General features: G+C 44.4%; 1 protein-coding gene across 3 annotated transcripts in view; it reads left to right on the top strand.

The window, feature by feature from the left end:
• sorcs2 (sortilin-related VPS10 domain containing receptor 2) overlaps positions 1-15,350 on the top strand; it is an 893,773-nt gene that overhangs the window by 807,248 nt on the left and 71,175 nt on the right. For all 3 annotated transcript variants that reach the window (XR_012098663.1, XM_073043099.1, XM_073043098.1), the window contains exon 16: positions 6,136-6,269. Coding sequence is in view for 2 of the 3 variants with exons in the window: in XM_073043099.1 (XP_072899200.1) it covers positions 6,136-6,269 (134 nt within the window). In the remaining variant the exon portion in view is untranslated. The remainder of the gene's footprint in view (positions 1-6,135; positions 6,270-15,350) is intronic.

Consider the following 15,350-nt stretch of genomic DNA (forward strand, 5'->3'; position numbering starts at 1 on the left):
CTCTGTAGCCTGTGGACACACTGTCAGGAACTCCGCAGCTCACCTTCTGAAGTACTTTGTGTTATTTACGTGGTTTGTCTTCTCGTGAACATTGAACGTTTGTCAGTCTTGGTTCTGTGTGGTTTTTTGATGGATTCTATTGTATGTCTTTGTTTTCCTGTGGGTATCGGCAAGATGATGAATCTAAAGGTTGTATATGGTATATATACTCCAATAATAAATTTACTGTGAACTTTGAACTTAACATGGAACATTGACATAGGGGAGTACAGTATGGGAACAGGCCCTTCGGTGCTGATCTAGTTAAGCTAGTAATTAAATGCCTAACCAATCTCTTCTATCCCTCTACTCTTTGCACATTCATGTATCTACCTAAGAGCCTGCTCTTGGATTTTCCTCTACTTCCACCGTGGTAGCGCATTCCACGCACCCACCACTCTCTGTGTAAAGAAGCTTGCCCTGCACATCCTCTTTGAATTTACCCACCTTCACCCTGGGAAAAAGATATGGCTGCCTGCACTGTCTATGCCCTTCGTAATCTTCTATCAGGCCTCCCATCAGCCTCTGCTGCTTTAGAGAAAATAACGCAATCCTGTCCAACTTCTTAAAGCACATGCCCTCTAATCCAAGGAGCATCCTCTTCTGCACTCTCTACGAAGCCTCCACATCCTTCCTCTAATGGGGCACCCTGACCAGTCTGTATTTGATAAAGCTGCAACGTACCTACACTCAGAAGCCATGTTATTAGGTACAGGAGAGAAACCTGGTGCAGTCTCCTGCTGCTGTAGCCCATTCACTTCATGGTTTGTTGTGTTGTGTGTTCAGAGATGCTCTTCTGCACACCATTGTTGTAACCTGTCGTTACTCGAGTTACTCTCGCCTTCCTGTCAGCTTGACCCTCTCTGGCCATTCTCCTCTGACCTGTCACTACCAAGGACACCACGGTGGTGCAGCAGTCAGCGTGAAGCTTTTGCAGCTCAGGATACCAATGTTTGGAGTTCAGTCCCGGCGTCCTCTGTAAGGAGTCTGCATGTCCTCCCTGTGGAATATGTGGGTTTCCTCTGGGTGCTCATGTTTCCTCCTACAGTCCAAAGACGTATGAGTCAGGAGGTTAATTGGTCATTGTAAATTGGCCCGTGATTAAGCAGGTTGCTGTCAGCACAGCTCAAAGGGCCTGTTCTGCGTTACATCTCAAAATAAATAGATCAGGCGTTTTCTCCAACAGAACCCAAAACGTCGACAGTACTTCTCCCTACAGATGCTGCCTGGCCTACTGCGTCCACCAGCATTTTGTGTGTATTGCTTGAATTTCCAGCATCTGCAGATTTCCTCGTGTTTGTGAGTTTTAGTGTCAGGTGTGCACAGGCACTCTCCCCCATTCACTTCCAATTCATCACCAGCCTAATTAAATCCAACTCTCATCTACAATCCTTGTTCACTCATTGAAGCAGCCAGCTCCATGTTTTCAGTTACCTTGTTGCCTCGTCATGTTACATAACTGTTCTGTCTTGTTTTGTAGCCCTTGATGGTTCGTTATTTTGCAGTTTCATTTTAAATATTGTTTACTGTTAAAACATCTCCGCTGCTCTGTGTCTGGGTCAGGTCTCCTCTACATCTCCTTACGGGATGAGTGAACCAACGATTGATCCAACGGTGTAGCTCACCCAGAGGAATTCATCCATCTGCATGAGCACATGATCCCGAAGCAGCAGGAAACCATTGACTATCTGCTCACTACTCTCCGTCTTGATCCAGTCAACCTCCCCCCTCAGAGCACCAGATTCAATGCCCAAATGCTTCGCTGGATCCCCAACCTGATGACGCAATGTCCCTCCCACTTTGAGCTCCAGCCATCTCTATATTGTATGGACCAAGCCAAAATTGCCCTCGTTGTCTCGCTCCTGACTGGGCAAGCTCTGACCTGGGCCACCACTAACTGGGACAATAAAACCACCACTTTCAATAAATATAAGGAATTTACTGTCAGGTTTTTGACCATCTGGGAAGTGGAAGGGGGACAGTCAGTCAGATACTTCACCTGCTCACTGCTGTCACACCACGCAGTTCTGGACCTTCATGGCAGAGTGGGGCTGGAATGCAGAATTGCACATGGCCCATTACCATCACGGCCTCTCAGAATGCTTGAAAGATGAGCTGCCTACCCAGGAGACACCCACCAACTTCAAAAGCCTCATCACTCTGACCCCCGAATTGACAAACGTCTCATGGAACCAGATCATCAGCCAGGATCCCAGTTCCATTCCTAGATCCATGTCAGGCTGCAGGAACACATCATCAACATGTGGGAGAGCATCAGAGAGCACCATGAGTCCATCCAATTCCTCCTTATTGACTCACCCAATACTCCTCTCATCTTGGGTTACCACCGGCTCTTCTCTCACGACCCTCGCTTCGCTTGGTCATCCGTGAACTGCTAAGCTGGGGGCCCACCTGCCTGCAACCTCAGTTGATTTCATGGAGACCGACGAAATGCTTGAACTCACCAAAACCGCACAGGAATATCACAACTTAGTCACGGCCTTCAGTAAGAGAGAAGCTAGCACCCCGCCACCTCTCAGACAATGCGACTGCACAATCGATCTCTTGCCAGGCACCACCCTTCCCTAAAGTTCTCCCTCTCCCCTCCTGAGATGCAGGCCATTAATGACTACCTCACTGAAGCTCCTCAGCAGGACTTTGTTCGACCATCCCCATTCCCTGGCTAAATTCTTCTTTGTCAGGGAGAAAGATGGGGGCTCTCTCTCTACATTGACTATTGTGGACTCAACAAATAAGAGCTACTACCTTCTCCCCTTGATGGATAACATATTTGAAACAATCTGCGAGGCCCTGATCTTCATCGGATTGGATCCATGGAGTACACACAACTGCCGGGGAGATGAGTGGAAGACGGCATTCATAACATCCACTGGCCACTACAAATTCTTGGTGAAGCCTTCCAGATTTTCCAATAGCTACAGCGCTTCTTGGGTTTCCCTGACTTCTACCACTGTTTCACCAGGAAAATCGCCGCTCCTCTCACCTACCTCACAGGTGACCTGGTCTGCTGTTGTGGATCACAGGTTTGAGGAGTTCCAGAGACGGCTCACCACCTCTCCGTTCTCTGGATCTTTTGTGGTAGAAGTGGACACGGCTGATGTGGGCTCTGGCGCCAGACAGGAAGACCATTAGACATAAAGTCAGGATTAGGCCATTTGTCCCATTGAGTCTGGCATCTTTCCATCATGGCTGATTTATTATCCATCTCATCTCCATTGTCCTATTAGACCATAAGGCACAGGAGCAGAATTAGGCCATTTGGACCATCAAATGATGGCACAAAGGTGCATCATTGAATAAAAGACACATCCTTATGCTGCCTTTTCATGCAGGTTCAACTCTACACAACTCTGTTATGATGCAGAAGACAGGGAGTTACCTGCCATTAAAGGGGTCTTGGAGGAATAGAGACTGATGGGAAACATCAAGCCCTTCCTGACTGAGCGGACCACCAGAACCTGATATCCATACAACAGGCCCATCACTCAACCCATGACAGGCTCGCTCAGCCCTTTTCTTAGAGCATTTCAACTTCACTCTCTCTTACTTCAAGAACACCAAGGCAGACACCTCAGCTGAAACTGAGATTGACTCTCAGCCCATCATTCTATCCTCCCAGATCAACTCCCTGATCATCTGACATCTTGCGAACCAATCCACCAGACCCTACAGTGGAAGCCTGCTCCTGCCAACACACTCGTTATGGCAGCCGTGCACTCTGAGGCAGTCCAGCTTCATTCCGCTCCAGCCATCCAGGCAGACCATGGACTCTGGATTTTCTGCAATGCCTGTTCTGTGGCTCACCTTGATCAGAGACAAACGCCAATTCATTGTTGTCTGCCCTCAGTGTATCCAGTCCAGTTCCTCCAACTAGAAACCATCTGGTCTTCTGTGGCCTCTACTGGTTCCTCTAAACCTGTAGTCTCACATTGCATGGATTTCATGACAGGTTTCCACCTTCCAGTGATTGTGACAGTAGCGGGCCGGTTCTCCAAGGTGGCCCAATTTATTGGTCTCCTTAAACTTCTTTCCGTCGCTAAGATGACAGACTTGGCTCTCCTGTATGTAGTTCACCTCCACCGTTTCCTTCAGGCCATTGTGTCGAACTGGGGCCCACAATTAATCTCATGCTTCTGGCACCTCAGTGCATTTGTCTTCTGGCTATCATCTGCAGAGCAACGGACAGTCAGCAAGTGGAGAAGTGTCTGTGATGCTCCACCGTCTGTATCCCTTCCACATGGATGTAGCATCTGCTCAGGGCCAAACTGTCCCCACAATCTGCACACCTCGTCTGCCACCCTCTGAAGTGCTTCATGGCTACCAGCCCCCATTGTTCCCTGTGGAGGTCCTGTCACCAGGGCTCTGGTTCACTGATGGCACAGAGGGCCATCCACGCTTATTGTCACCACCATCAGTGCTCAGCCAGATTCCTCCAGCCTGGGGACCATGTCTGGCTGTTCCCTGCACACCGACTCCTGCAAACGCCTGTTCTGGTCCATTGGTCCCTTTAAGATTACCTATCACTCACTGCCTCTGGTTGCCATTGCCCCTCAGGATCACACCTGCCTTCCTCATGTCCTATCTCAAGCCTGTTGTTCATGGATCACTCAGCTCACCTGAGCCTGCACCTCTGGAGCCCAGGGTGGTGGAAGGTGGTCCAGTGTACACGGTTTGCCCGTTGATGGATTCATGTTGTCGAGGACTGGGTGTGCCATACCTGGTCGACTGGAAGGGTATGGCCCAGAGGAGAGGTCTTGGGTGCCGTCCAGTTTCATCTTAGATCCATTGCTTATCAAGGAGTTCCACCTATCCTATCTAGATTGTCCTGGGCAGTCGAGTGCCAGCAGAAGGAGGGAGAAGGGTCCTGTCAGACCTGTGTAGGCCGGCACCTCCCAGTCTCCACCCAGCCAGCAGGAATCACCGCCACTCATTTCCAACTCACCAGCCCATTTCAACCCAGCTCTCATTCCCAATCCTTGTTCACTCATTCAAAACCAGCCAGCCTCATCCAGTTGCTCCTAGCCTTCAGTTACCCTGTCTTGTTACATATCTGTTCTTTCTTGTTTTATGACCCTCGAGGCTCATTATTTTACAGCTTACCAGTAAATTATCGTTCACTGATAAATCATCTCCACTGTTCTGCCTTTCGTTCATTTTCTATTCATTCTCTGCATGTTCTGATAACTAGAAACTGTGTGTGAAAATCCCAGATCATCAGTTTCTGAGCTACTCAAGCCCACCAGCTCTGGCCCCAAAAATCACTCCATAGTCAAAGTCACTTGGATCACACTTCTCCCCCGTTCTGATGTTCCTGAACATCCTTTTGACCATGTCCGCGAGCTGTTATGCATCGAGTTGTTGCCACAGAATCAGCTGATTAGATATTTGCATTATGTTAACAAACGGGTACAGGTGTACCTAATACTGAGTGTAGTTTTCTGGCTCTGAAAATCAATGCCTTGCCTACCGAAGGCAAGCCCACCGTGCAGCTTCTTCGCCCTATCAACCTGTGCAGCCACTATCAGGGAGTTTTGGACTTGGACCCACAGAACCCTCTGGATATCACCACTGCAAAGGTTCCTGCTGTTAACAGCATATGTTTACGTTTGATCTCCCAAAGTGCAACACGCCACAGTATCGCAGAATGGATGCTTATCGATATTTCATAATGTAGGCATAGTTTAAAAAGAAGAAAAAGTATGACAGTTTAGTGAGATACTTGGAGGTTTTATGAAGCAGGTCCTCAGCCTGGCATTAGTGGAGGCTTTGTGTAAAGAGAGAGAGAGAAGGATTAGCTGGGTCAGTCAACCTAACATCAAATGTGGGCGTATTAATGGAAAAAAAATCCAAGTACAGCAGGAATCAGCATTTAGAGTGACACTGATTTTTCAAGGATAGCATCAATTTGTTAAGGTAACACTGAGACATTAGCAATTGAAATTGCTGGAAGGAAAGCAGAGCAGATACTGAGAATACTGACACAGATATGAAGCACACAATAGCCTTCCTCTGAGTGGAGTCATTTCTCTGAGGTGTTAGGTTGTGGATACTCACCATCAGTTTGTCTTTCTTTAGGATAAGCATTGCATCATGGGAGAGAAGAGACAGTTCCGCAAGCGAAAAATATCGTCATTGTGCATTAAGGGGAAGGACTTCACTTCAGCGCTTTCGTCAAAACCTTGCCAGTGCACAGAATTTGACTTTGAATGGTAATGAATTGACTTTTGTGAACAGACTAGTTTTACTACATTAGAATTATAAATACAGTAGAATGGCTCAAAGTTAAAGTTTGCATGGTTTAGCAATTAGTTTACAAAAGCAATGTCATTCATCTGCATCGCTTAATTAAATACAGTAAATCTCGAAAGCAGAGTTTGTGAAACATGTGAATTTATTGCATTGGCTATTGTATGGAATGCACTTTGTATGTATTCGTTTGAATGTGTTGCAATTGAAGCTCCAATCCACAGATAACTGTTAAGATAATGGGAAAAATCACTTGAATTTCCTGGCACGAAGTCTCTTGCAACGTTTGTACAAGTATCGGGGCATTTTGTTACACATTCATAGGAAGCTATGGCACAGAAACAGGCTTTTGGCCCACCTGGCCTATGCAGAACTATCAGTCTGCCGAGCCTCATTGATCATAGCCCTTCATACCCCTCAATGTACAAATCCAAGTGTTACAATCAAACCCATATCCATCACTTCTGCTGACGTCTCATTCCACACTCATGACCCTCTGAGTGAAGTTCTTCCTCATGCTTCCCTAAAACATTTCATCTTTCACCCTTAACCCATGACCTCTAGTTCTAGTCTCACCCTGCCTCTGTGGAAAAAGCCAGCTTGTATTTACCCTATCTATACTCTTCAGAAATTTGTGTAATCTATCAAATCTACTTTCATTCTTCTACATTCTGAGGAATAAAGTCCGAACCTATTCCACATTTCCCAGTGACTCAAGTTTTCAAAGCTCAGCAATGTCCTTGTAAATTTTCTCTTTCAATCTTATTGATCTATATTTTCTGTAGGTACTCTAGCTGACCAGAATTGCATATATTGTTCCAAATTGGGCCTCACCAATGTCTTATGCAACTTCAGCATGACATCCCAGCTTCTCTGCTCTGTACTTTATTTATGAAGGCCAGTGTGCTAAAAGCTCTCTTTACGTCCCTATCTACTTGTGTTGCCACTTTCAAGGAATTTTGGATTCGTATTTCCAGATCCCTCTGTTCTACTGCACTCCTCAGTGCCCTCCTTCCAAAGTTCAAGTCTTTCCAGCTGGTCCAGATCCAATTGAAAGTTTTGCTAGTCTTCCTCACTGTCTACTACACTCCCAGTCTTGTGTCATCCGCCATTGGCTGATCCAATTTGCTACAGCATCATCCTGATCGTTGATATACATGACAGGCAATAATGGACCCTGCAGTACTCCACTAGTCCCAGGCCACCAGTCAGAGAGGCAGCCATCTGGCTTCTCCTGTGAAGCCAGTATCTAGTCCTATTTACTACCTCAACCTGAATGCAAAGCAACTGAACCTTCTTGACCAGTGTCCCATGGGAGACCTTGTTAAAGGCATTGCTAAAGTTCATGTTGGCAACATCCACTGCCTTTTCTTCATCAGCTTTCCCGGTAACTTCCTCAAAAAACTCTGTAAGATTGATTATATATGCCCTAATCACACACACCACAATGTTGACTATCCCTAATCATTCCTTGTCTACCCAATACTTCGATATCTGGTCCCTTAGAATACCTTCCAATAACTTTCCCACTACTTGACGTCAGGCTCACTGCCCTGTAATTTTCTGGTTTATTCTCAGAGCCTTTCTAAAACAGTGGAACAACCTTGGCTATCATCCATTGCTCCAGTACCTCACCTGTCGCTAAGGATGATAAAAATATCCCTGCTGGGGCCCCTGCATTTTCTGCACTTGCCTCCTGCAGCGTCCAAGGGAACCCCTAGGGATATATCCACCCTAATTTGCCTCAAGACAACAAGCATCTCCTCCTCTGTAATCTGTGTAGGGTCCATGACTTCACTGATGTTTTGCCTCGGGAATGTCTACAAAGAGAAAGCTAATGTGTAAAATCTGTCCAGCATTATTAAACTGAGTATTTCAACACTTCCCAGTGCAGAAACATCGAAAGATGGGAACAGTAAAAGGCCTTTCAACCTTTTAATTCTGTTGCACGATTCAATATGATCATGACTGATACTCTATCTCAATGCCATAATTTCCACGCTTTCCCATGGATCCTTGATGCCCTTTGTGACTCAAAATCCATTTACCTCCTTAAATATATTCAGGAACTTGGCCTTCACAATAGAGGTGCAGCACATTAACAGGCTCTTCGAGCCCAGCTGGCCCCCTGCTGCCCAATTACATCCATGTGACCAATTAACCTTTACGTCTTTGGAATGTGGGAGGAAACTCACTTGGTTACGGGGAGAACTTGCAAACTCATTGCAGACAGCAGCAGAATTGAACCCTGGTTGCCAGCACTGTAATAGCATAGAAACAAAGAAAACCTACAACACAATACAGGCTCTTCGGCCCACAAAGTTGTGCCGAACATGTTCCTACCTTAGAAATGACTAGGCTTACCGGTACTGAGCCCTCTATTTTTCTAAGCTCCATGTACCTATCCAAAAGTCTCTTAAAAGACCCTATCGTATCTGCCTCCACCACCGTTGCTGGCAACTCCGTTCCACGTACTCACCACTCTCTGTGCAAAAAACTTACCCCAGACATCTCCTCTGTACCTACTTCCCAGCACCTTAAACCTGTGTCCTCTTGTGGCAACCATTTCAGCCTGGGAAAAAGCCTCTGACTATCCACACGATCAATGCCTCTCATCATCTTATACACATCTATCAGGTCACCTCTCATCCTCCATCACTCCAAGGAAAAAAGGCCGAGTTCACGCAACCTATTCTCATAAGGCATGCTCCCCAATCCAGGAAACATCCTTGTAAATCTCCTCTGCACCCTTTCTATGGCTTCCACATCCTTCCTGTAGTGAGAAGACCAGAACTGAGCTCCAAGTGGGATCTGACCAGGGTCCTATATAACTGCAACATTACCTCTCGGCTCCTAAACTCAATTCCACAATTAATGAAGTCCAGTACACCATATTCCTTCTTAACCACAGAGTCAACCTGCGCAGCTGCTTTGAGCGTCCTATGGACTTGGACCGCAAGATCCCTCTGATCCTCCACACTGCCAAGAGTCTTATCATTAATACTATATTCTGCCATCATATTTGACCTACCAAAATGAACCACTTCACACTTATCTGGGTTGAACTCCATCTGCCACTTCTCAGCCCAGTTTTGCATCCTATCAATGTCCCGCTGTAACCTCTGACAGCCCTCCACACTATCCACAACACCTCTAACCTTTGTTTATCAGCAGACTTACTAACCCATCCCTCCACTTCCTCATCCAGGTCATTTATAAAAATCACGAAGAGTAAGGGTCCCAGAACAGATCCCTGAGGCACCCCACTGGTACCGACCTCCATGCAGAATATGACCCGTCTACAACCACTCTTTGCTTTCTGTGGGCAAGCCAGTTCTGGATCCACAAAGCAATGTCCCCTTGGATCCCATGCCTCCTTACTTTCTCAATAAGCCTTGCAAGGGGTACCTTATCAAATGCCTTACTGAAATCCATATACACTACATCTACTGCTCTTCCTTCATCAATGTGTTTAGTCACATCCTCAAAAAATTCATTCAGTCCCGTAAGGCATGACCTGCCCTTGACAAAGCCATGCTGACTACTCCTAATCATATTATGCCTCTCCAAATGTTCATAAACCCTGCCTCTCAGGATCTTCTCCATCAACTTACTAACCACTGACGTAAGACTCACTGGTCTATAATTTCCTGGGCTTTCTGGACTCCCTTTCTTGAATAAAGGAACAACATCCACAACCTTCCAATCCTCCGGAACCTCTCCCGTCCCCATTGATGATGCAAAGATTATCTCCAGAGGCTCAGCAATCTCCTCCCTCGCCTCCCACAGTAGCCTGGGGTACCTCTCATCTGGTCCCAGCGATTTATCCAACTTGATGCTTTCCAAAAGCTCCAGCACACTCTCTTTCTTATTATCTACATGCTCAAGCTTTTCAGTCTGCTGCAAGTCATCACTACAATCACTAAGATCCTTTTCCATAGTGAATACTGAAGTAAGGTATTCATTAAGTACCTTTGCTATTTCCTCCGGTTCCATACACACTCTCCCACTGTCACACTTGATAGGTCCTATTCTTTCATGTCTTATCCTCTTGCTCTTCACATACTTGTAGATTGCCTTGGGGTTTTCCTTAATCCTGCCCGCCAAGGCCTTCTCATGGTGCCTTCTGGCTCTCCTAATTTCCTTTTTAAGCTCCTTCCTGTTAGCCTTATAATCTTCTAGATCTCTAACATTACCTAGCTCTCTGAATCTTTTGTAAGCTTTTCTTTTCTTCTTGACTAGATTTATTACAGCCTTTGTACACCATGGTTCCTGTACTATACCATAACTTCCCTGTCTCATTGGAATGTACCTATGCAGAACTCTACACAAATATCCCCTGAATATTTGCCACATTTCTTCCGTACTTTTCCCTGAGAACATCTGTTCCCAATTTAAGCTTCCAATTTCCTGCCTGGTAGCCTCATAATTCCCCTTACTCCAATTAAATGTTCTTCTAACTTGTCCGTCCTATCTCTCTCCAATGCTATTGTAAAGGAGATAGAATTATGATCACTATCTCTGAAATGCTCTCCCACTAAGAGATCTGACACCTGATCAAGTTCATTTCCCAATACCAAATCAAATACAGCCTCTCCTCTTGAAGGCTTATCTACATATTGTGTCAAGAAACCTTCCTGAATACACCTAACAAACTCCACCCCATCTAAATCCCTTGTTCTAGGGAGATGCCAATTGATATTTGGGAAATTAAAATATTCCATCACGACAACTCTGTTATTATTACACCTTTCCAGGATCTATTTCCTTAGCTGCTCCTCGATATCCCTGTTACTATTGGGCGGCCTATAAAAAGCACCCAGTAGAGTTATTGACCCCTTCCTGTCCCTAACCTCCACCCACAGAGACTCTGTAGACAATCCCTCCATGACGTCCACCGTTTCTGCAGCCGTGACACTATCTCTGATCAATAGTGCCACGCTCCCACCTCTTTTGCCTCCCTCCCTGTCCTTTTTGAAGCATCTAAAACCCAGCACTTGAAGTAACCATTCCTGTCCCTGAGCCATCCAAGTCTCTGTAATGGCCACCACATCATATCTCCAAGTACTGATCCACACTCTAAGCTCATCTGCTTTGTTTTCAATACTCCTTGCGTTAAAATAGACACATCTCAAACCTTCAGTCTGAGCATGTCTCTTCTCTATCACCTGCCTATCCCTTCCTCACACTCTGTCTACAAGCTTTCTCTATTCGTGAGTCAACCGCCTCTTCTACAGTCACTTCAGTTCGGTTCCCACCCCCCCCAACAATTCTAGTTTAAATTCTCCCCAGTACCCTTAGCAAACCTCCCCAAAAAGATATTGGTCCCCCTGGGTTTCAAGTGCAACCTGTCCTTTTTGTACAGGTCACACCTGTCCCAATGATCCAGAAATCTGAACCCTGCTCCAATCCCTCAGCCACACATTTATCCTCCACCTCCTTCTATTCCTATACTCATTGTTGCGTGGCACAGACAGTAATCCCGAGATTACTACTTTTGCAGTCCTGCATCTCAACTTCCTTCCTAACTCTCTGTAGTCTTTTTTCAGGACCTCTTCCCTTTTCCTACCTATGTCATTGTTATCAATATGTACCACGACCTCTGGCTGTTCTCCCTCCCACTGCAGGATATTTTGGACACGATCTGAGACATCCCAGACCCTGGCACCTGGGAGGCAAACTACCAACCGGGTTTCTTTCCTACGTCCACAGAATCACCTGTCTAACCCCCTAACTATAGAGTCCCCTATCACTATTGCCTTCCTTTTCCTTTCCCTACCCTTCTGAGCCACAGGGCTAGATTCTGCCAGAGGCACGGCCACTGTCACTTCCCCTGGTGGGGTGTCCTCCCCAACAGTACTCAAACAGGAGTACTTATTGTCAAGGGATACAGCCACAGGGGTACTCTCTAGTACCTGACTCTTTCCCCTTCTCTCTCCTGACTGTGACCCACTTGTCCGTCTCCCTTGGCCCTGGTGTGACCACCTGCCTATAACTCCTCTCTATCACCTCCTCACTCTCCCTGATCAGGCGAAGGTCATCGAGCTGCACCTCCAGTTCCCTAACTCGGTCCCTTAGGAGCTGCAGCTCGACACGCCCGGTGCAGATACAGCTGTCCGGGAGGCTGGGAGACTCCAGGACCTCCCACATCTGACACCGAGCACAGAAAACTGGCCTCACACACATACTACTTCCTTTCCGCAATTAACACAGGTAGACCTATCTCGCCTCATTACTGCCTAAGCCCATTGAGCCAAAGCCCTATCACTCTGCTGCCTCTCACTCCGTGTCCGCTGGATATGGCAGTCTTCTTTTTGAACTTTTCTCGCTCTACTGGCTGACATCGTGCACTTATGCAGTCTTGCTTCTCTTTTACCCCAACTAGTAAAACTGCCTTCACTCCAGAAATCTTTAGCCGTTCACCAAGCCTTCTTGCTCCAAATCAAAATTTCACTAACTACTATGCTAACATGCTGCCTTATCTGTGCTAGAGAATTCCATAGGCTCACTGTGCTGTGAGTGAGCAGATTTCCACCCTAGTTTTCATATTCTGAGACTGAGAGCTATGTTTCTGGATCTGTCAGCCCGAGAAGCATCACCTCAGCTGAGCCCCAGCAGACAGTTGTTAGTTTCAATGAGATCTCCTCTCATTCTAAACAAGCCAAGTCAAACTAATCTTTCTTCATACATGTTTTCCACTATCTGAAGAACTGTTTTCGTATTGTAGCCGTACAACCTGCTTCAGATTGTGCTCAGTCGAGGTTAGTAGTTTCAACATCCGCGTTGCAGAGCAAGCGTATGTGAGATGTTAATGTAATGAGCTTCAAGAACTCTGAAAAGATGTTGCAGTATTTAGTAGTGCATAATAATTTTATTGTGTTTTGCTGATTAATTTTGACCACTGAATTGTGAGGAGCCAATTTTTTCCTTCATTGTAGCAATCAGCATGCTTAAATAATTAATATTTAATACATAAAACGAAAGTATTGCAACAGTAATCTAGGCACAATCTATCAATTCCACATACTTACTCAGTAAAGATGGGATACCCAAGTCATTTACAGATTTCAATATGAGACTATGGTTTCAGTCAGACACTAAATTAATTAAAATTTAACAAAGACCGGAGAACGGAACAGCACAAGAACAGGTTCTTCAGCCTAAATTGTCATGCCGACCCTGTGAATCTAATTCCTCCTGCCAACACAATCTCCAGATCCCTCTACCTTCCTCACATTCATGCACGAATTATCAGGTGCCTGATCACGTGCTTAACAAGATTTCAGGAATTATGGCATTTCAGGAAAGATACTGGCATGGATAGAGGAGTGGCTGACAGGCAGGGGGCAGTCAGTGGGAATAAAGGGGCCTTTTCTGGTTGGCTGCCAGTGTTCCTCAGGGGTCAGTATTGGGACCACTACTTTTCTTTTCTTTCTTTTCTTTTCAAATCTTTTTATTAGTTTTTTAAAAAAAACAGAAGAAAAATATTGTTACAAGACATTTGAGAGTACATAGTAGATTGATAAACATTCAAATATATATTGACCCATACATAGAATCTCTCAAACTCATATAATAATATAAATGATTAAGAGAAACCCCCCCCAAAAAAAAAAAAACAACAACTAAATAGAAAAAAACTAACCAACATGGGCAATCGTATAATGTTAAATATATATACAGTAGTGCCTATGACTCCCAACCTCCATCCACACAATTCAGGATAGTGACAATAAGGTTCAGGATCAGACCGTTTAATTCATATGAAAATGCTGAATAAATGGTCTCCAAGTTTCCTCAAATTTAACTGAAGAATCGAAAACCACACTTCTAATTTTTTCTAAACTTAAACAGGAAATAGTTTGGGAAAACCACTGAAATACTGTTGGAGGATTGGCTTCTTTCCAATTCAGTAAAATGGATCTTCTAGCCATTAGTGTAATAAATGCAATCATTCGTTGGAATGAAGCGGATAAACACTTATTATCTATCATTGGTAGGCCAAAAATTGCAGTAAAAGGATGTGGTTGGAGATTAATATTTAAAACTATTGAAATAATATTAAAAATATCTTTCCAATAGTTTTGTAAGCAAGGACAGGACCAAAACATATGAGTCAACGAAGCTATATCAGAATGACATCTATCACAGGTTGGATTAACATACGAGTAAAATCGAGCAAGTTTATCTTTAGACATATGAGCTCTGTGTACGACCTTAAATTGTATTAGAGTATGTTTAGCACATATAGAGGATGAGTTTACCAATAATAAAATTTTTTCCCATTGCTCAGTAGAAATGGGGCAATGCAGTTCTTCCTGCCATTCCTTCTTAATTTTTTCAGATATATCTGGTTGTAGATTCATAATCATATTATAAATGATAGCAACAAGACCCTTTTGACAAGGATTAAGAGCTAAAATTCTTTCTGTAATGTCCAATGGACATTCTTTCGAAAAAGACTTTAGTTCATTATATAAAAAATTTCTAACTTGTAGATATCTAAAAAAATGGATTTTAGATAAATTATATTTATTAGATAATTGTTCGAAGGACATAATGTTATCATCCAAAATCAGATCACGAAAACATGTTATACCTTTTGTTTTCCATAAATAAAAGGCTTGATCTATGGAAGATGGTCGAAAAAAGTAATTAGCTGTTATAGGACTTGACAGTATAAACTTATTCAAACCAAAAAATTTACGAAATTGAAACCAGATTCGTAATGTATACTTGACTATAGGATTAGTTATCTGTTTATTCATTTTAAATAACGAAAAGGGAAGTGAAGATCCTAAGATTGAAATCAATGAGAAATCTTGCACAGATTTACATTCCAAATTTACCCATTGTGGGCCAGCAACTGTAGTCGATTCTTGTGTCCAAAATATCAAATACCGTATATTAACTGCCCAATAGTAAAATCTTAAGTTTGGTAGAGCCAAACCGCCCTCCTTCTTAGGCTTCTGTAAATATTTTTTAGCTAACCTAGGATTTTTGTTCTGCCACAAATACGACGATATTTTAGAATCAACTGTATC

The sequence above is a fragment of the Hemitrygon akajei genome, chromosome 4 (assembly GCF_048418815.1).
Source record: "Hemitrygon akajei chromosome 4, sHemAka1.3, whole genome shotgun sequence".
Classification (NCBI taxonomy): domain Eukaryota; kingdom Metazoa; phylum Chordata; class Chondrichthyes; order Myliobatiformes; family Dasyatidae; genus Hemitrygon; species Hemitrygon akajei.